Below are 22,745 nucleotides of genomic sequence, written 5' to 3' on the forward strand. Positions count from 1 at the left end.
CATTGAGGGATGTGGTTCATATGCTGGAGAGCCCCTGTTTACTGCTGCACTTTGTCCTCCTCATTCTCTCTCCTGTTTCTAGAGACACTTCTTGTCTCACTGAGCTACTGCTGTGGAGCTGATGGAGCTAAGCGGGTCAGACAAGGCTTCTTCCTGCTAATTCAGTAGTGCTGCCTGGACCAGAGGGGCATATTTAAAGTCAAATGTTCACTAGATAAAATGTTCACTAGTTCACTAGATTTCTCTAAAGCACATTTTCTGTTGAATATAGAAAAAAACAGATGCAGCCAAAAGGTTCAGAAACACCTGGTGGCAAAATGAAATCCTGCCCTCCTTGGCAGTTGAGGTTGAATCATGTTGGATGGAAAAGTTAGAACCCCTCTGAGACCGGTCCACAGGAAAGACAGGTTTGAAGTGTGTACTGATCTACAAGCTCTAGAATAGTTATGGAATAGTTGAAGGGTATTATATCTGTGACATATCAAGTCTCACCAGATATCAACTGGGCTCTTAATAAAAACAGAAACAGAATCCATCATATGACAACACCATCAAATGTGCAGATTAAAATATGAAGAATATTATGATCTGCTTGCCTATTAATCTGCCTATGATGCCCACCAATTCATGAGCCAATGACACCTGGCCACCACCCTCCCTTTGGCTCTCCCAGCTGTAATTTCATTAACTAAAGAGGCATAACACTTCATGAAGCAAGGTATCATTTCACTGACATTTGTGTGGTTTCGATAACTATTTTAATTTCATCCTTCCGAGCCATTTGAGTGGCCTTTCATTAGTGATTCTCCTCCATGATCCTAACTGTGCCAACGTTCATGATATACTACGGTCTCTCATGCAATATCGCTTTGATCGGAGTAGTAAATGTCAGATACTACAGTTCAAATTGTTGTCAATGGGGTTTAACTCTACATGACATTTGTTGAAGTGACTATTTGTTTACATTTGATTAAAATGCTCTTTCTAGTGGACTTATTTGACCCTAGTGCTTTCCTCAGTAGTATCCTTTCAGATTAGTGGGCTGAAAAGGAAGCTACTCACATTGATGCCCCCCCCCCCATGGGAGATGCAATGGGGGGGGGGGCATTGCTAGTGGGGAAGAGAAGAGATGGATCAGTCAGCTCCACCCCTCCTCCTGATGGATGGCTCATTGGCCTCCTCACAGATGAATCAGCTGTGGAAACATTCTATAAAACCTAAGTGCCTTATGGCATTCTGGCCCCTGCTCTGCCGTCAGCTGCCTTATTACTACCATTCAGACTTCATTTGCATTAAACAAATGCCATTACTACTTATTGGTGTGTCATTTAACTTAAGGCCTGTGTAGTACAAACACCCAAGTTTTAATGTTCCTCATTAAGTTAATCATAAATGAGATGTCTGTCTGCAACTAGCAGCCAAAACAGTCAAGTACGCTGGTCAATAAATGCAGATTGTTTTAGTGCTATTCACACCTGACACTACATAAATTGATGGTATGAATTCACACTTCCATTCTTTAGAACATGAGACCAGGGCAGTTTCATCACTTTATTCATAAGTTGATTTATACCAACAAACAAAAACAGTCTCTCTCCGTCCCCCCTCTCTCGCATCCACTTCAAAACCATTCCGTTCCCACCAGTGATGTGGTATGACCCTTGTGCAGGGCCATAAAGATCAGGATCACAACTAATTAAAACCAACGTGTGCCAGGAAAATAAAACACAAAAATAACAGTTTTCCTAAAATGAAGAGCTAAGATTTTTTTAAATGTATCCACGGTCTCCCAACACACTTCTGTAAGATTTGTCAGTTCTTTCATCCATTCATTAAATTCAATCACTCATTCATGTAATCACAGACAAAAGTAACAGGTTAAACCCATTACACAAAACACATGGGACACGGGAGACATATTACACAACCCTCCCCACCCAACCCCTCATTCAAACCCACCCAGATACAGCAATATCAGCAATAACCCTACATAGGATCAGTCATTTATACTGTTGGGACATCAGCTAGACTACCATAGACGCAGAGGCATGTGAGAATCCCTTCACATCAATGAAAAAAAAATGTAGTTCCACCTACTGGCTAGGATGTGTACTTGCAAATACAGGACCTTTATTGGAAAACACTCCCAAGTTTGGATCAAAGTCCAATAATCTTGGAAGTTGGAATATTTTGCATGACATGGGCATTGATGACTTCTTACAAAATAAACCCTTCGGCCGACGACAAACCCCCAGAGAAACAAAATTTAAAAAACAAAATACAATAAATAAAGTGATCATAATATTTATGGGGGAAAGGCAACGAGAGAGAAATGGAGGGAGAGAGAATAAAAACGAGAGAAACATTTTGTTCTGTTTTTCCCCCGAGCCAGGGACTGAAATGAAATTGTATTTACAGACAGACTGAGAAGGAGCCTGGTCGCTGCTACACCAGCTCCCCTCTGCTAGAGAAAATAAAATGAAATTACAAGAACAATATAATAACAAAAAAATAACAAAATAAAAAGGTACTTGATATTTACAGTGAGAGAAAGAGGGAAGGAGAGAGTGGGAGAGGCAGAGGAAGGAGGAGAGGAACAGAAGGCTCCAGAAGTGGTTGGGGCATTTACATTTTTTGGGTGCAGGTATTTTAGATCAAACCATCGTTGTTGTGCGGTGATGAGTGGGGAGGGAGAACAGGTGTGGTTTCTCTAACGCATGGTGAACATGCAAGTCTGTGTTGGTGGGCCAGATGAAAACAAGGTTTAACTGATGATAAATCACTGATGCTGTTAGAATCTAGACTTACAAAAACAAGAGTGCTACAGTGGGTTAATTTGGAGATGGAAGATGGACACACAAAAAACCTCATTCACACACAAGCTCACTAACACTTAAGACCTCCCCTACATGCAGTGTAATTGTGCATCTAGACTGAATTGAGGAAAAATGAGAGAAAGGGAGGAGTGAAAGTGCCAAGTACTTTCAAAGTTGATGTGACAGAGCTTTGGTTCAAGTACGGCTATATGGCCATTTGTGTACAGGTGTGACTGGAGGAGCCTTACCCCTCCCTATACACAGGTTGCATATCTCCACTGCACAAGAGATGCAGCGGGCCCCTACAGCTCCGCTCTACTCCCCTTTAGAGATGTGCAAAGGTTACTTCTCACCTACACATGTCTCCAGCTAAACTGACTGGGACAAGAGCTTATAGAAACTGAATATGTACATTCCATTCTTTTAAAAAAGGTCCCTCTTATTCAAATAAAAGACATTAAGACTTTCACTTCGATGTTTCTTCTTAGAAACAGTTTAATAAAACAGCTAGCGTATTCTGCCTTTGGATTATTTTTGAATCACCTGTGTGATAAAAGCTTCTATTTAAAAAAATAATAATAATTTTAAAAAAAAATTTTTTTTTTTTTTAAATCGCCTCATCGAATTTAAAATGCCAGTTCCATTTGCTGCTGTTTGGTATCCAATTTAATAAAACAAATAAAAACACAGTTCTTCAATTTTCAGAACTAATTAACACTTTGGACTCGGTTTAGGAGTAATGTCTTGGTAGATGAACACCTACATTCTCCAGAGTTTTCCCATTGGCTGCAGGGACTGATCTGTCCTCTGACCACGTGACCGTTTGGTTTTTAACCTCAATGGAAGATTGTCCTAAACTGTCTGAACTGAAACAGGCTTCAGTTTCAACGCATCCCATTCACTGGCATACATCACTAAAACAAAATGCACTTTCAAATAAATACGTTTTTTTTTTAAAGGGATAAAATTTGATTAGCAGAGATTATAATACAGAATAGTTTTTGTCAGATTCACCTATCTTCTACAACCCAACAGTCACTGGACTACTGCCACCAACATATATATTTTTAGACCCATAATGGGAATATTCATGGGATAATAGATGATTTTGTAGTATTGTTGTTGTATGTGTGCGTGTATAGTTGTCTTTTGAAGTTTGGATCTAAGAGGGGGTGGAAGAGTAGGAAGAGAGGGATGGGGTTGAGAGGAAAAGGGGAAAGACAGGGTGAATGGGGGACAGGGGGTTCAGGTGCTGTTGATGGATCCAGGTACTGAGCTGGGCTGGGCGGTACTGTCCGACACACTGCCATCTGGTGGAGGGAGAGACAGGACATCAGATACACACCACACTAAACACTTCAGTTCACCATCAGGTCAATGTTTTAGGTATGTTGGGTTTAACATCCAAAACACATCAATATTCATTTAAAAAGGCTGTTAAATGTTGATTTGAAGCTATATCTCCTATCCTAGTCTTGTAAATATGTAGTCATCTAATAAGCATGAATTGAACATGTAAAAAGCATGTGTTGAGTTGGCTGTGCTATACATACCGTGTGAGGCAGGTGATGTCTGTGCGCGAGCGTGAGGAGGAATGAGTGTGGAGTTCAACTGGGGCTGGATAGACAGCTCTGCGAGCGAGAGAGAGCGAGAGAGCGAGAGAGAGATCATACTACACACAGGATACTCAACATACACGCTTCAGACTTACTCTGGAAAACTGAGGGGATTACAGAAGCTTGGGGAAAAAAGGAGGAGGGCTTGGCTACTGACCGAGGGAGGGCCAAACAGAGGAGGGCATGGCTACTGACCGAGGGAGGGCCAAACAGAGGAGGGCATGGCTACTGACCGAGGGAGGGCCAAACAGAGGAGGGCATGGCTACTGACCGAGGGAGGGCCAAACAGAGGAGGGCATGGCTACTGACCGAGGGAGGGCCAAACAGAGGAGGGCATGGCTACTGACCGAGGGAGGGCCAAACAGAGGAGGGCATGGCTACTGACCGAGGGAGGGCCAAACAGAGGAGGGCATGGCTACTGACCGAGGGAGGGCCAAACAGAGGAGGGCATGGATACTGACCGAGGGAGAGCCAACCGAGGAGGGGAGGGCAGTGGACTCACCGACGGGGCTGAAGTTGAAGAGGAGGGGAAGTTCTCGTCCGCTGGGCAGACGGGCAGTGGGCTGGCGCAGCTCTTCGAAGAAGGCGTGGGCGCAGGCCTCCAGGGGGGACAGCCTGGTCACAGGGGTGTACTCTAACAGACGGGAACACAGGGAGATGGCCTCTGGGGGGGTACGCGGCTTAAACACCTGACAGGGAGAAAGAAAAAAAGGGCATCTTGTTTGGCTCATTTGGGCTGTCTTATCTGTTCCATTTCAAAATGTTCTCTAATATGGATCCCATTGGAAGACAATGGTGTTAAAGCTATTTAAATAGAACTGAGGGCAGAGAGTACCTTCGTCCAGGGGTGTGCTTTGATCTGGGGGAATTTGAACTCTGTGTAGTTAGGGTTCATCTCTCGGATCTGCTCTCTCGTCGGAGTCCCCAAAACCTGGAAGAGTGAAAGATGCATGAAGTTTCTCCAAGAATGATCACTTCTACCACCAACATAGACCTACGCTCCTACCGCCACCAGGTATTGTTTATTTGGATTTCATGTAATGACATACAAAATAGTCCAAATTGGTGAAGTGAAAAATAATAACTTGTTTAAAAAAATATATATATATATTTAAAACTGAAAATTGGTTGTGTGTATGTATTCACCCCCTTTGCTATGAAGCCCCTAAGTAAGCTCTGTCACATGATCTCAGTATATATACACCTGTTATGAAAGGCCCCAGAGTCTGCAACACCACTAAGCAAGGGACACCATGAATAACAAGGATCTCTCCAAACACGGACCACCATTAAATCCATTATTTAAAGAATATGGCACCACAACAAGCCTGCCAAGAGCGGGCCACCCACCAAAACTCACAGACCAGGCAAGGAGGGCATTAATCAGAGGTAACAAAGAGACCAAAGATAACCCTGAAGGAGCTAAAGTTCCACAGCGGAGATTGGAGTATCTGTCCATAGGACCACAAACATGCTGCCCAGACCGGACACGTCACGTGTGCGAGCGTCGAAAAATACATTTAGAAATCCATGTTATTCAATTATTGCACCCACACTGCTCACGTGCGCCAACGAGCATCTGCGATGCCAAGGGCTAAAATATAACTCCTATTTCTGACGCAGATCGCACTGCAAGTGCTGCCTCTCCCCTCTCCTCATTGATTTATAGAAGCAGGTACCCACGTGCCATCTCCTCATTGGTTATACCCACGTGGGTGATTGGAAGAAAATGTTTTTCCGGTTCTCGTGGTAAAAGTGTAGATGCCAATCACCATATAAGTTCAAAGATGAAAAAGCCTGGAAGGAGAGATTACGAGAAACGAGTCGGTTGGCCGTTTTGTGTGTGGATTAATTGCCAGAGTAGAGGACCTTGTGCATTTCAGGTAAAATAACAATTCAATGTTTATATCCCAGGACAAATTAGCTAGCAACAGCAAGCTAGCTAAATAGGACAAATTCTCTAGCAAGTGCAAGCTAACTAGCTAAATTGCCATACATGTTTAATGCTTTTCGACCTGTCCCCAAATTAATGTCACTGGTTCAGAGTTTGTTTTGATATTTTAACCTGCGCGTCGTGATCGCGTTTGGTTTAGGGGGAAAATTAATTTATGCACGATGGCACCGGTTTGGGTTCCATGTAAGCCGTACACTCCAGGGAGCTGGTCTTTACGGAGGAGTGGCCAGAAAAAAGCCATTGCTAAAAGAAAAAAATACACAAGCACATTTGGTTTTCACCAAAAGGCATGTGGGAGACTCCCCAAACATATGGAAGAAGGTACTCTGGTCAGATGAGGCTAAAATTGAGCTTTTTGGCAATCAAGGAAAACGATATGTCTGGGGCAAACCCAACACCTCGCTTCAACCCAAGAACATATTTTTTTTTCCATCGGCAGGGACTGGGAAACTGATCAGAATTGAAGGAATGATGGATGGCGCTAAATACAGGGAAATTCTTGAGGAAAACCTGTTCTAGTCTTCCAGATATTTGAAACTGGAACAGAGGTTCACCTTCCAGCAGGACAATGACCCTAAGCATACTGCTAAGCAACACTCGAGTGGTTTAAGGGGATTAAGGGGAAACATTTAAAATGTCTTGGAATGGCCTAGTCAAAGCCCAGACCTTAATCCAATTGAAAATCTATGGTATGACTTAAAGATTGCTGTACACCAGCAGAACCCATCCAACTTGAAGAAGCTGGAGCAGTTTTGCCTTGAATGAGTAAAAATCCCAGTAGGTAGATATGCCAAGCTTATAGAGACATAGCCCAAGAGACTTGCAGCTGTAATTGTTGCAAAAGACGGCTCTACAAAGTATGGACTTTGGGGGGGGGGGGGGGGGGGGTGAATAGTTATTCACCCTCAAGTTCTGTTTTTTGGGGGGTATTATTTCTTGTTTGTCTCAGTGGTAGTGGTATGCATGTTGTGTAAATCAAATTATACAAAATCCCCAAAAGTCAATGTTTGAATTCCGGGTTGTAAGGCAACAAAATAGGAAAAATGTCAAGGGGGTGAATACTTTTGCAAGCCACTGTAGACCAACACACCTACCGCCAAAATAGACCCTACGCTCCTACCGCCAACATAGACCTACTCTTCTTTCCATCTCCCACCCCTACAGTTTGGTGTCCCCTCTTCTCTACCTTGATGATCTCTACCAGTTGGTCCACTCCGCTGTCCCCGGGGAAGATGGGCTGTCCCAGCAGCAGTTCGGCCAGCACGCAGCCCGCTGACCAGATGTCAATGTTGGACGTGTAGTCCGTGGCGCCAAAGATGAGCTCAGGGGCACGGTAGTACCGCGAGCAGATATAGGATACGTTGGGCTCCCCGCGAACAAGCTGCTTAGCACTGGAGACAAGAGGGGAAGAGAGATGGTCAGTCAGAGAAAAAGACATTGAAACAGATCGATTTAGACAGACTGAGCAGTAAGGTGGTATTTACACATGCAGCCCAATACTGAATATTATTTTGACCAATCAGATCTGACAAATATCTGAAATGACCAATTAGTGGAAAAAAGATCAGAAGAATTGGGCTAAGAAACAGACAGAGACATTCAGAGATGGCCAGAGATGCTCACTGACAGACCGGCAGACTAACCTGCCGAAGTCACAGAGTTTGAGGATGGCCGTCTCGGGGTCCACCAGCAGGTTCTGGGGTTTGATGTCTCTGTGACACACGCCCTGGGAATGGATATAGGCCAGACTGCGGAACAGCTGGTACATGTACACCTGGAGGGAGAACACAGGACACATGATGTTAACATATACAAACACTTCAGGCGTGGAAAGTATGTTTAAAAAAATAATTCTATAAGAAATAAGCACACACACAGTTAGCAGCACAGCAGACAGTAACAGCACCGACCATCATAATCCCCTCCGTTACTACTACTAGTCATGCCAAGTGCCCAGACTGTCTACTGTCGGTTACCAACTTCACTGCACTCAGAACAGTCAAACATTCTGGATGTATGCAACTTACTCAAACACATTGCAACAACTTGTGGGTTCTCTGCTCTAGACATGCCAGTACAATGCTCCCATTGCAAAGCATAGAGCTAGCATAGCAGAAAATGTGACTGTGTGTGTAAGGGTTTCTGGCTGTCTGAGTGTGCGTGTGTTGGGGTCCTGCTGTTGGGTCGTTAGCTGTGTTATTGGGCACACGGTAGACAGACGGGTGTTGATGGGGACGCGGTTGCCCGGCTGAGGCAGAGGGCCAGATTTGGAGGGAAACGAGCTTAATTGCACACCACAGAAAAAGCATGGGGGGGGGGGGGGCAGAGAAACCATTTTTTGTTTAAAGTTAGTGATACATTTATTACATCCAATGTTTTATTAAGTGGCTAGAGATTTGAGTCGGTATGTTGGCAGCAGCCACTCAATGTTAGTGATGGCTGTTTAACAGTCTGATGGCCTTGAGATAGAAGCTGTTTTTCAGTCTCTCGGTCCCTGCTTTGATGCACCTGTACTGACCTCGCCTTCTGGATGATAGCGGGGTGAACAGGCAGTGGCTCGGGTGGTTTTGTTGTCCTTGAATATCTTTTTGGCCTTCCTGTGACATCGGGTGGTGTAGGTGTCCTGGAGGGTAGGTAGTTTGCACCCGGTGATGCGTTGTGCAGACCTCACCACCCTCTGGAGAGCCTTCCGGTTATGGGCGGAGCAGCTGCCGTACCAGGCGGTGAGACAGCCTGACAGCATGCTCTCGATTGTGCATCTGTAAAAGTTTGAGTGTTGTTGGTGACTGAGGTTGAAGAGGCGCTGTTGCGCCTTCTTCACGACGCTGTCTGTGTGGGTGGACCATTTCAGTTTGTCTATGATGTGTACACTGAGGAACTTAACTTTCCACCTTCTCCACTACTGTCCCGTCACTGTGGATAGGGGGGGGGGTTCTCCCTCTGCTGTTTCCTGAAGTCCACGATCATCTCCTTTGTTTTGTTGACGTTGAGTGAGGTTATTTTCCTGACACCACACTCCGAGGGCCCTTACCTCCTCCCTGTAGGCCATCTTGTCATTGTTGGTAATCAAGTCTACCACTGTAGTGTCGTCTGCAAACATGATGATTGTGTTGAGAATGCACCCTTGTGGGGTCCCAGTGTTGAGGATCAGCGGGGTGGAGATGTTTTCTACCCTCACCACCTGGGGGTGTCCCGTCAAAGTCCAGGACCCAGTTGCACAGGGTGGGGTCTCGAGCTTAATGACGAGTTTGGAGGGTACTACAGTGTTAAATGCTGTAGTCGATGAACAGCATTCTTACATAGGTATTCCTCTTGTCCAGATGGGTTAGGGCCGTGTGCAGTGTGATTGCAATTGCGTCGTCTGTGGACCTATTTGGGCGGTAAGCAAATTGGAGTGGGTCTACTGTGTCAAGGAGGGTGGAGGTGATATGATCCTTGACTAGTCTCTCAAAGCACTTCATGATGACGGAAGTGAGTGCTACGGGGCGATAGTCATTTAGCTCAGTTACCTTTGTCTTCTCACTTCTGTTTACTGTTTATTTAACTTGCTTTGGCAGTGTAAATATGTTTACCCATGCCAATAAAGCCCCTTTGAATTGGAGAGAGAAAGGGGCTGAAGAGTTGTAAGGGAACAAGGAGAGAGGGAGTGTAAAGGAAGGAAGAGATGTGGATAAAGAGAGAGTAGGGAGGGATGAGAGGAGCACAGGGAGAGGTGGAGAGGAGTGTAGAGATGCTGAGTGAGGGCAGTGTGTGTGTATGATCAGTATGCATCTCCACACCACAGGAGAGAGCAGCAGAGGCAAATAGGCCATAAGACACAGATAGTCCTCTCTGCTGCCACGGGGCATAGCACACACACACACACACACACACACACACACACACACACACACACACACACACACTAAGTGCCCTTTAAACACACAACCAAGCATACTGCAAACAGAGAAAGTTGGTTTCTCTCTCTCAATTTTTTCCAATTCTAAAACACTGAAGTAGGTATTGTCCCCAAAAAATCTGATGTATGAAAAGAGGGGATCTGATGAAGGAAAATAAGAGAATGGAGTTTGAAAAGAGGTGACAGACAAAGACTACCGGAGGTCAGTGAAGAGTCAGAACAGAGAGAACATAACATCAATGCGTTTTCTTCTCATCAGATACTTGGGGAAAGAGTCCTATATTCAAATACAGTACCATTTAGGGTTGGGTGGTACTCATACTTTTACATCATCATTCTGTCCTTCCCTCATGGCGGGATTTACAGTATTACCTGTTTAGTACACAAGGGGGAGCCACAAAACACAAAAAAAGCCTGTTGGGCATCTATTACCAGAACGCTAACAAAATGAGTACAAGTAATGGCAAATTTTCATGGAGGCTGCTACCTAAATATGCTAACGAGCGCAAACTAAAATAAAGTAATTGCAAAGACCGGCAATCCGGCTCATAAAGTTACACATTAGGTAGGCGCTACCGAATATCATTTTTGGTGAATTTGGACATTTACAAGCGAATGTCAACTAAATACATTGTACAAACCAAGTTGACGCATGCTTATCTGAAGGAAGAACAGTACTGGCTCTGGAGCAGCATGTGAACAGGTTGTGCAGTCGCTAGGGCAACGGGCCTGTCTGCTCTACCTGTAGAGGATGATATAATGTTAAGCTTAGGTGTCGTGTTCATGAAGAATTCTGCATTCAGGAAAAATAGTCATATCTTGCTGAGTTCTGTAAACTAATTCTATGTAATGTCTGCTCGGCATCAGATCAACATTGTGCTTCAGTTGCACTTGTCCACTGGGATGAGAACTCACTAAGGGCATTCTATCAGCAGACAGCGCTCTGATGTGTAGCTACTTTCTCAGTGTAACCAGCCTAGTTCTCTCTGGTAAAACGCAAGATTAACTTCAAGCAAAACATTAGAAACAATGTAGCTGGCTACATTTCCTATGGTAAACATTAGAAATATGACAGCCATTCATTGGTTTTTTGCAAGAAATACCTTGCCTTTTCATTGTAAGCTCATTTACAATGCCATCCAAATAGCTTTGCACTTCTGTGGCATCTCATGAAAATGAAGCAAATTTCTGCTGAACTAATGTATTTTCTGGGAAGGAAACTATAGGTGCATGTCCCTAATCACTTGAGGGGGAAAAAAACAGGTAATCAATAAACAGCTGGACTCACTTGCTCCCGCTTTCTCCCGTTGTGCCATTTACAAAAACAAACGTGACTGGCTTTCTGGGGAACTACGGTAAGCTTCATAATGTAAAATAACATGACAGGTGAAATGAAGAACGAAATCCGCTTCATCTCCTAATGTATTGCACAAGTTGACTGCAGGTATTTACTTTTTAAAAATAGCTACAAATATGAACATTTATTGAAAAACTTCATTTCCAAATACCCCGGTATACCGCCCAAGCCTAGTACCATTTCATTTAAATAGAGAACTCTGCCTCTAGCAGCATGGAACTTAAAGAGGAACAATGGAGGGGTAAGAGGGCAACAGAGAGATGAAGAGACTGAGTGAGAAAATGCGAGAGCGAAAAAGAAAAGAAAAATGACAGAGAGAACGAGGATAAAAGAGGGAAAGTAATAAGAGAAACATGGGAAGAGAAGTAGTAGTGAGTGCATTACCTTGACGTATATAATGGGGATGGTGGTCTTGGCCTTGTTGAAGTGCCGGGCCACCCTGTACACCGTCTCTGGAACAAAGTCCAGCACTAGGTTCAGATACACCTCATCTTTCTGTAAGGGGAAAACAATAGGAGAAGAGCAATGTTCTTGAATACATTTTCTGACAAGTCTGGATTTTTCTTAAACGTAAAAATGTCATGTTGTTCCCAATGCCTGGTAGTGTGACTTGTACATACCTTCTCCCCACTGGAGTAGAAAAAGTAACGTAGCCTGACTATGTTGCAGTGGTCCAATTTCCTCATGATCTGTAGTTCTCGGTTCTGGAGTATAGAAATAGCAAGGGGTGTAATTTAGGTCTTAAGAATTCATCAATTTAACAGTAGTAACATTGAGTTATGGGGAGAGAACATACAGAAATACATCTGATAGTGTGTGAGTGAGGGGCAATGGTGTGTTTCTGTAGACTGCCAGTGGCAGTGAGTTGCACTGTGTGTGTAGACCAGTGTTTCAGTTGAGTCACTAAATCGAGTCATGTGCTTGAGTCACAAGTCTAAGGCTAAGTTGAGTTAGAGTCACCAATGGTGAAGTCTGTGCTTGAGTCCTGATCCAAGTGCTCAAGTCTGAATCACTGGGTTGGAATTTAACAAAAAATAACAATGATATTGGTTTGTGCATATAGAAAAAAAAAATGAAAGCAAAAGTTGAGTCGAGGGTTCTTTAGACATATTTGGTATTTTGGTTACTAATGTTTTTTGCTCGCTTGTATTGCCGGCTTGCGAGCTCGGTGCTCGTATGTTGCTAGAGTGGCTCCTCTTGATTTGGCTCGGATTTGGTAGAATAAATCTGCCCAGCAACAACTAGTGGCGGTCTGGTGGGAATATTTTTATGTGAGCATTGAAGTAACGCAAAGATTTTCCTCCAGTTGCAGAAAGGTCCTAATTGCCTACGATATGCAATAGCCCACAAAACAAACAAGTCCTTCATACACAGGATCAAACATTTTATTTTAATAGAATATTCAATGATGTTTTGAAGGGATGAATGGTCTCTGGACAAAATTGGATATTGCTCCCAAAAGATTATTATTTCCAATAATTGTAACATTTTCAGGTCTTGTCTGCTTCTGGTAAATTGCCCAGCAATTTTTTTAAATTCCAGAGTGAAACCCAGAGGAAGACTAGGGAAAGTGGGAGGGTAGAGCGAGACGACAAATTCAAAGACAGCCTACCTTTTAATACTCAAGGGGAGAGAGCTAATAGCTAGACTTGTTTTCCTTTTAAACTCAATACTATTGTTTTCAATTTCATAAAGCAGTTTGTTTCTTAACCAGGCAAAGCTAAATAGTAGGCTGGTGACTGATGGTTACAAGGAAGTGAGTCACTGACAATGTGCAGCCTACATACATACCCCTTGATTTATTGTTGTGTTACAGCCCGAATTCAAAATGGATTAACTATTCTTTTTCTCACCCATCTACACACAATATCATATAATGAAAACATGTATAAAAATATTTTTGGCACATTTATTGACAATACAGAAATATCTAATATACATAAGTAACCACACCCGAGTCTTTGGCAACGATTCCAGCTGAGAGTCTTTCTGGGTAAGTCACTAAGAGCTTTCCACACCTGGATTGTGCAATGTTTGGCCCGTATTCTTAAAAAAAAATATTAAAGCTCTGTCAAATTGGTTGTTGATCATTGTTAGACAAATCTACGACAAGACCTGAAAATGGTTAAGTCAAAACAGTAACCCGGTCACTCAGGAAGATTCGCTGTCTTCTTGGTAAGCAACTCCAGTGTAGATTTGGCCTTGTGTTTTAGGTTATTGTCCTGCTAAAAGGTGAATTTATCTCCCAGTGCCTGGTGGAAAGCAATCTGAAGCAAGTTTCTGATTTTTTTGGTGTTTAGCTCCATTCAGTCTCTTTTTCTCCAGTAATGTGTTGTACTGTATACAGGACAAAATGCTAATTGCTTCATCACATTTTTTGCAGTATCACTTTAATGCCTTGTATATTTTCCTTCCGTACAGGCTTCTTTCTTCTCTCAATTAGGTTAATATTGTGGAGTAACTACAATGTTGTTGATCCATCCTCAGTTTTATCCTATCACAACCAGCTCCGCAACTGTTATAAAGTCACCATTGCCCTCATGGTGAAATCCCTGAGTGGTTTCCTTCCTCTACAGCAACTTAGTCAGGAAGGACACCTGTATAAATTGTAGTGACTGGGTTTTAGCATTAGCTTAGTTTATTAATTCAACAGTTTAAAAAAAACACCATCTAAAGTGTAAGTAATAACTTCAATGCTCAAAAGGATATTCAATGTCCGCTTCATATATTTTTTACCCATCTACAAATAGGTGCCCTTCTTTCCGAGGCATTGGAAAGCCTCCCTGGTCTTTGTAGATGAATCTGTGTTTGATACTCACTGCTCGACGGAGGGACCTTACAGATACAGTGGGGCAAAAAAGTATTTAGTCAGCCACCAATTGTGCAAGTTCTCCCACTTAAAAAGATGAGGCCTGTAATTTTCATCATAGGTACACTTCATCTATGACAGACAAAATGAAAAAAAAAAATCCAGAAAATCACATTGTAGAATTTTTAATTAATTAGCAAATTATGGTGGAAAATAAGTATTTGGTCAATAACAAAAGTTTCTCAATACTTTGTTATCTACCCTTTGTTGGCAATGACAGAGGTCAAATGTTTTCTGTGAGTCTTCACAATGTTTTCACACACACTCCATGCAGATCTCCTCTAGAGCAGTGATGTTTTGGGGCTGTTGCTGGGCAACATGGACTTTCAACTCCCTCCAAAGATTTTCTATGGGGTTTAGATCTGGAGACTGGCTAGGCCACTCCAGGACCTTGAAATGCTTCTTACGAAGCCACTCCTTCGTTGCCCCGGCGGTGTGTTTGGGATCATTGTCATGCTGAAAGACCCAGCCACGTTTCATCTTCAATGCCCTTGCTGATGGAAGGAGGTTCTCACTCAAAATCTCACGATACATGGCCCCATTCATTCGGTCCTTTACACGGATCCGTCGTCCTGGTCCCTTTGCAGAAAAACAGCTCAAAGCATGATGTTTCCACCCCCATACTTCACAGTAGTTTGGATGCAACTCAGCATTCTTTGTCCTCCAAACACTATGAGGTGAGTTTTTACCAAAAAGTTATATTTTGGTTTCATCTGACATTCTCCCAATCTTCTTCTGGATCATCCAAATGCTCTCTAGCAAACTTCAGACAGGCCTGGACATGTACTGGCTTAAGCAGGGGGACACATCTGGCACTGCAGGATTTGAGTCCCTGGCGGCGTAGTGTGTTACTGATGGTAGGCTTTGTTACTTTGGTCCCAGCTCTCTGCAGGTCATTCACTAGGCCCCCCCGTGTGGTTCTGGGATTTTTGCTCACCGTTCTTGTGATCATTTTGACCCAACGGGGTGAGATCTTGCATGGAGCCCCAGATCGTGGGAGATTATCAGTGGTCTTGTATGTCTTCCATTTCCTAATAATTGCTCCCACAGTTGAGTTCTTCAAACCAAGCTGCTTACCTATTGCAGATTCAGTCTTCCCAGCCTGGTGCAGGTCTACAATTTTGTTTCTGGTGTCCTTTGACAGCTCGTTGGTCTTGGCCATAGTAGAGTTTGGAGTGTGACTGTTTGAGGTTGTGGACAAGTGTCTTCTATACTGATAACAAGTTCAAACAGGTGCCATTAATACAGGTAACGAGTGGAGGACAGAGAAGCCTCTTCAAGAAGAAGTTACAGGTCTGTGAGAGCCAGAAATCTTGCTTGGTGACCAAATACTTATTTTCCACCATAATTTGCAAATAAATTCATTACAAATCCTACAATTTGATTTTCTGTACTTTTTTCTTCTATATAATAATAATAAAATAATATATAATAATATATGCCATTTAGCAGACGCTTTTATCCAAAGCGACTTACAGTCATGTGTGCATACATTCTACGTATGGGTGGTCCCGGGAATCGAACCCACTACCCTGGCGTTACAAGCGCCATGCTCTACCAACTGAGCTACAGAGCTCATTTTGTCTGTTATAGTTGAAGTGTACCTATGATGAAAATGATAGCCCTCTCATCTTTTTAAGTGGGACAATTGGTGGCTGACTAAATACTTTTTTGCCCCACAGTAATTGTAAGTGTGGGGTAGAAAGATGAGGTAGTCATTCAAAAATCATGTAAAATACTTATTGCACAAAGTGAGTCCATGCAACTTGTGACCTGTTAAGCACATTTTTACATCTGAACTTTAGGCTTGTCATTACAAAAGGGATTGAATACTTATTGACTCAAGATATTTCAGTTTAACATTTTTTATTCATTTGTATAAATGGTGAAAAATACAATTCTACTGACATTATGGGGTATTGTGTGTAGGCTAGTGTGTAGGCTGGTGACACAAATTCAATTCAGGCTGTAACAACAAAATGTGGAAAAAGTCAAGGGGTGTGAATACTTTCTGAAGGCACCATGATCAGAGGCAGCGAGTGAGCGAAGCCTGCCACACTCAGCGTTTGCTTTCGCCACAGTGCACCGGCCGACGTCGGCCGCAGCGCACCGGCCGACGGAGGCCACGTGTGCCAGTGTGGCGCATCCCACTGCTAGCTAGAGAACAGAACCCTCAATACTCTGCACACACAGTGCTGCTAATGTTCTGCTTATCATAGTAGCCTATCCAGTCCAAGTGCAAATACACGGGAAGGGGAGTCCCAGTCATTAATGGTCAAGTCACAAGTACACATTTATTTATTTAAAATCAGGACTCAAGTACTACAACACTGGCGTAGAGTGCCAGTGGAAGTGGGTTGTACTGTGTGTCTGTAGACTCTGTACCTTAAACCTCTTATCCTGCAGAACCTTCTTGATGGCCACCATCTCCTGGCTGTCAATGAGGCGGGCCTGGTACACCACGCCGAAGGAGCCATTCCCGATCACCTTGATGTCTGTGTAGGACACCTCCTGTGGGCGGTCTGGACCCTGGCCTGGTGTGGCCACCACAGTCGTCACCTTGCCACTGTCTCCTGGGGGAGAGGTACAGAGGTCAAAACACATTAAGGTACATAACCATTTGGGAAGGGGACTAAAGGTCCCCAAGTATTTTAGATGTTATCCAGATGCAGTGACACACACACACACACAGACACAGGTTTAGAGGCAGGAAACGTAGTGACGGTCACCTCATCCTTTCCCCCAATCCCCTGAGGGGAAACACTAAACAAATATTCATCACTCCCCCTCTCTCTTTAAATGTCCGTAAACTCGGAAGCCTCTCCCCAGACACATAATACTAGCTGGTAATGAGCTGTAGTAGCTACAGTGAACCACCTCCACCCTGCCTCACCTTCCCCAGCTCCCCAGGGGGAGGCTGCACGCCTGGCTGTCACAGCTCTGAACTCCACTAACTTTTTCACCCCCTCACTACACTGGCCAGTTCGGTTTAAATACTAGGACCCTGACAATACTGAGAAATGCATTATTGCTTTCCTCCGTTTCTTGAGGTAATGGGCAATTTAACACGGTGGGTTGGGTGAAATTGAGGGCTCTCCAACATCGCTTTAACAGAATGTCATAATGTCAGATCTATAATTACTGTCTTCATGCAATGGAGGGTGCATTTTTAAAGTGTTTAACAGGGCCATTGTCTGTTAGGGCCGGGACAATACTAGTATTGCGATACTCAGTATTTTGGCAAGGAAACAAAACAACGCGGTTTAACTTCTTTAGGATAAAATACCTAATGCTGGAAACTAACATGTTGTCATCCATTTCCAAGCGATAGGGCACAATATTTTACATATAGCAAATTTTCAATACCAAATAGTGTCTGCTTCATGTTTTCATTGATGACATGGAAAAAATATCACAATACTGGTATCATCACAGCCCTACTGTCTGTCTGATGTGCGACCTTGTGGAAAGGAAGATTCTCTGAGTTCATACCGTGAGTGACAGTTCTACTTCGGGTCAGACGTGCAGTTCAGCGTGGTGTGTGTGAACGGTTGAGGGTGAACTGAGTGACACACCAGTAGCACAGACTGTGAAGGGAGGAGGAACACTACAGTAGAGGTAGGGCCTGGAGCCAACTAGCTTGTCAGAGCCTGTGATAACATTGAATGGACAGTACAGTAGCACACCCAGTGAGTGTGTGCGCTGGTTCCTCCATTCACCCTCCATTCGCCTGCCTCAACATGACCATGCTTTCTCTAATAACTCTGTATCTCCCAGTTCTACTCTAAAGTCTGACAAGGCCTCTAGAACAAAGCTGTATAAGTGGGTGACTAGCTTAAGATTTTGTTGAGAAGACAAATTTGGATCTTCTTCTGCTGAATATGGACATTTATTTAATTTGGATCCTCTAATTGTAAAGCCAGATTTTTTTATTGTATGTTTTTAGAGGGTGTAAAGCTGGACTTTGTCAGTCTCAGGAATCAGACTGGAAGGGAGGGTGAACGGCAGGAGGTTTTGTTCAGCACCGCTAAAAGCATTAGGTGGGCGCAGTTGATTGATGGATTTAAAGTCAACTCCTATGATGTAGACTAGACACCTCTGGATACCTCTGGATGTCAAAGAGCTGGATGGCGTGTTGTAATAAACACACTGGAGACACCACACATAGCTTTTCACATACTAGTATATGAAGGGTCATCATAGCTAGTGGTAGATTTCACACTGGGTAGGCATTACATTCATTGATTAATCCAAACCAGATCCTTACATGACTCACTAAACTATTCTTCCTTCTGACGTCTCATACGACCAGAGAACGTCATCTGATCTGTAATCATGCGGCTCACAGCGTTTGCGTCTGTGTAGACCTCTTCTTAAGGAGTGGAGTCAAGAGGGGAGTGTTAAATATGAAACCGCAGTGGCATGATAGTCACTTTAATGATGAATGCAAAGATGAGCAGTCAGACAGATCAGCTGTCAGGGAAGTGCTTTGGTTCCTAAAGAGGAAGTTAACACAGGTCTGATGAGTAGGATTGAATGAAAGAGTAAGTGGGAGAGAAGTGATTTCCAGAACACTCAGACTTTAGTCTCAAGTAACTCATTGCTTATTTCTAAATATAAAGCAAGTGAACACAGTCACTAAAAGGATTAGCGATTACACAGCCATGCATTACAACCAAACATTTATTTATGCCAGAGCTGCAGTATCCTACAAAGTTGACAGAGAGAGGTTGAGAATATTAACCAGATTAGTGGCACTGCCACTTACTCTTTATTACGGTGTTCCTCAACTCCAGCCCTCGTGGCCCACAACTGTAGTTTTGTTCCAGACCTGGGCCAATTTTCCAAAAGCATTTTAAGCCTAAATTGATCTTCGAAGCATAGGATCCTATGGTTCTAACAGTGAACTTAGCCTTAAGATGCTTTTGGGAAACCGGGCCCAGTACTAATATAGACACACCTGATGCAACTAATTCACTGACCATCAAGCCCTTTATTAGTTGAATCAGGTGTAGGTGTGTTAGTGCTGAAACAAATATGTGCAGACATGTGGGTCCCCAGGATAGGAGCTGAGACCAATAGAGCACTAGGAAGCTGGGTAATGTCAATAACGCTAAATGCAGCCCCAGGATACTAAGACAATCCTGTTGGCAATTATTGCCTATGACTTGTCTTGTCTGACACCTTTTTGTCAGACATTTAGAACCCTTGATCTTGGTTTTGCACTTCACTTAGACAAGTCAGTGTTACTTCCAGAAACCTAACAGTAGCTCGGCACCTTTGTTATGGTTTCTGGTAGGTCAAGACACCTCCAGACCAGGAACAATGCTTATCAGTGGGCACAACCTTCTAGGAATACAGTACTGTGGTCAGGAGAGACCAAAATCAGACCCCATTCAAAACCGAGGATTACTGTTAGAACACCTGAACAGAGACTGGGCCACTGATGACCTGCTGATTAGGCTAGGTGTTCATGTATACCCTGCTGGACTGAGAAGACATTTGACCAGCACCGTCTATATGCTCGTCATTTATCTGTCGCTCACCTGTTTCCAGTCTTCATCTCCCACCTCCAGCTTATCTTTCCAATGATTCACTCTGCCTTCACCCCCCCCCACCTGCCTTATTTCACTGCCTGCCTCAATCTCTCCAGTCAAATCCCTTCACACTGAAGCTTCAACATCAGCCCATATGGTTCCATTGGTGAGCTGAGCACATTCACAGTGCAGTCTGAAGTGCCATGGTTGACCCAGGCCGGGTCTTCAGTGATCAGATTGGAAACTGGTATGAAACGTTTCTGGTTTTCAACTGAAGAAATGTCAGCGGCAAATACATCTGAATTGATAAAAGTGTTAGGTTTAATAGGGACCAACTAAAGTCTTACCAAAATATGGGTACACTTTCAACCACCTCCTGACATATGGCAGAGTAGACTAGCTACGGTCTGTTTGACATGGACATTGTGTTGCCACGTTTCTTTAACGGAAAGAAACGGAACGACACAGGGCGGGACCTATCTGAATTTGGCCAATAGAAACTCTCGCTACGTTGCAACATGCAACAGTTTGCAACTGTTTGGACGAATGATGACACCTCAGAAAGTTGTGGAGCTTAGTGGTTACAAACAGTAAAAGTATACAAATAACAATCATATGTCAACTGCTAATAGAAAATGCACACCATAGTGCTTCTTCTTGTGCTTATCTTGACAATTTGTAATGCTCCCAAATGAACGGAGTTAAGAAATGATGACTGGTCTAAAATGTCATTTGCATTTAAATATTGTATTTTTTTATTTAACTAGGCATTAAGGAGTTATAAATGTAGAGCAGTGCTTCCCAACCTTTTTCGGTTACTGTATCATCAACTGAATAGTACCTTTGGTTGGAAACCACTGATGTAGAGAAATCCAGGGGATCAACAACAGCATAAATACATCTCAAGCAACATTTTGGAAAAGTCAGCAATGCCGTTTGAAGATCTGACCCCTCAGAATTACACAGTGAGACAGACATACACAAAGGTAGAGAGAAAAGCAGACCAAGTTGATGGGTAATCTTTCAACCACCTCCTGACATATGGCAGAGTAGACTAGCTACTGTCTGTCTGACATGGACATTGTGGCGCAATGTTCCAGATTTGGTTTTCGCTAAGTCTGACCATGTCAACACCTCCCTCTCTCCCTCCCTGTAGATATTCTGCCAACACTGCATATCCAAACTACCATTGGGCATACAGTCAATTCCTGACATTGCACTGGCTGTAAAAATGGGTGCGAATGAGACCCTTTGGAAGAATCCTCAACGTGCGGAAATCTCAATGGAAAGCAATAGGACTTGCCTAATTATGAAGATGATTTGATCTATCAATATATGGACGTGTCAAATTATGCAAATATGAGGAAAATCAATCATAGATCTTGAACAATAACGAGATGAGACCAACACATATTGTATTTGGAAATACGTTGTTGTGATAGATACGTAACGGTTCTTTACCACCCACATTATTGCTCAATCTAAAACGGTTGACGAAAGAACTGAAAAACAAAACTGGACTTGTAACGTTATAAAAATGACATTGACAGACCTTTGACACAGCTGGCTAATTCTATTCCTGTCTTGGACAAGCTAACCAAACTAGCACGTAAATTGTTCTTGAACAAGTTAGCTAGATTTAAAGCTAATTGGTCAGGGTCACGTTAAGCCATGTCGTATAAATTCCCAATATTTTACGTTATGTGAACTGAATTAATGCTAACTTCGTCTCCCTAAATAGAATATATAGCTGTTAGCTAGGTTACCGGTCTAACGTTAGCTAGCTAACTAAGCAACCATCTACATAACTTGCAATGCTAATAGCTAAGATTACAGGCTAACTAGCCAAATGAGGACGACGGTCAACCTCGTTTGATTTCACCTAGGTAGGTAACGTTACCGCTGATGCCCGTTTTTTCCAATCTGGCTTCCAACGAAAAATATCACCGAAATCTGGTTCCACTCTATTTTCACCAATTTCTCCCCGTTTCTAACATCGTATAGACGTTTCGCCTCAAATGCTATGCTAATTAACGTTAGCTAGATTTGCCACAATCAAAGCCCGGCTTGATCCCACTATCCCTACAAAAACATACATAGCCTAGCCAGCTAGCTAGGTTTGCTTCTAGAAATGATAACATCGACAGTGTTATCAATTTGTTTAGATACTTGGTTTAAATTGCCAGTACACACATATATATATATATCCCGATCCCATCGTTTTTTTGTTCAATTAGCTATACTCACGGGCTAGTTTCAAATTTCCGAAGCCAGTTGAGCTGCTCCCCGTGGCCTGTGAAGCCCCAGATTTTCCTGCAGAAATCCCTCCGGTAACAGACGATCCGGCGGCGGCTGAAGCGGCTCCGGGAGCCCCTGGAGGCTCAGCAAACGAGCTGGTCCTGGGCCGCCCGCTGCCGCTCATATCTATGTGCGCTAAAGCCGGGGCAGGGGAAAAGTTTATTGCGATTTAAAGCCAAACAGGCACAGAGTTGACCTATCCTTTCTAAAGTAGTCGTTACAAATTTAACTGCATTGGTAGCATATCGTTTTAGCTAGCTTGTACGTCTCCCCCGTTCTTCTTCGCTTGGCACAGTGGTTGGACTTGACGCACAGCAACGCGCTGGCTGATAGCACTGCTTCATGGGTAACGAAGTTTTGAGGGTAGATCCAACTGGGGTGTATCCATTACGCAAATTAT

At 43.3% G+C, this 22,745-nt stretch overlaps 1 protein-coding gene across 1 annotated transcript; it reads right to left on the minus strand.

Moving 5' to 3' along the window:
• Positions 1–1,537: 1,537 nt before the first annotated feature.
• On the minus strand, positions 1,538–22,693 carry LOC123998080 (glycogen synthase kinase-3 beta-like). Its single transcript, XM_046302960.1, has 10 exons — positions 22,295–22,693; positions 16,896–17,083; positions 12,262–12,345; positions 12,026–12,136; positions 8,030–8,160; positions 7,573–7,777; positions 5,268–5,363; positions 4,935–5,121; positions 4,370–4,447; positions 1,538–4,126 (listed from the first exon to the last, which is right to left on the minus strand). The coding sequence occupies exons 1-10, from the start codon at positions 22,467–22,469 to the stop codon at positions 4,062–4,064; spliced, it is 1,320 nt and encodes a 439-aa protein (XP_046158916.1). The 5' UTR covers positions 22,470–22,693; the 3' UTR covers positions 1,538–4,061.
• Positions 22,694–22,745: the final 52 nt, after the last annotated feature.

Source organism: Oncorhynchus gorbuscha, linkage group LG15 (assembly GCF_021184085.1).
Source record: "Oncorhynchus gorbuscha isolate QuinsamMale2020 ecotype Even-year linkage group LG15, OgorEven_v1.0, whole genome shotgun sequence".
Taxonomy (NCBI): Eukaryota; Metazoa; Chordata; class Actinopteri; order Salmoniformes; family Salmonidae; genus Oncorhynchus; species Oncorhynchus gorbuscha.

Coding starts and splice junctions, on each gene's coding strand:
- LOC123998080 (XM_046302960.1), bottom strand. CDS start 22,469: ATGAGCGGCAGCGGGCGGCCCAGGACCAGCTCGTTTGCTGAGCCTCCA. Junction 5,364..7,572: donor AACTGGTAGAGATCATCAAG/GTAGAGAAGAGG, acceptor TCACTCTTCCAG/GTTTTGGGGACTCCGACGAG. Junction 4,448..4,934: donor CTTCAACTTCAGCCCCGTCG/GTGAGTCCACTG, acceptor TCTCGCTCGCAG/AGCTGTCTATCCAGCCCCAG.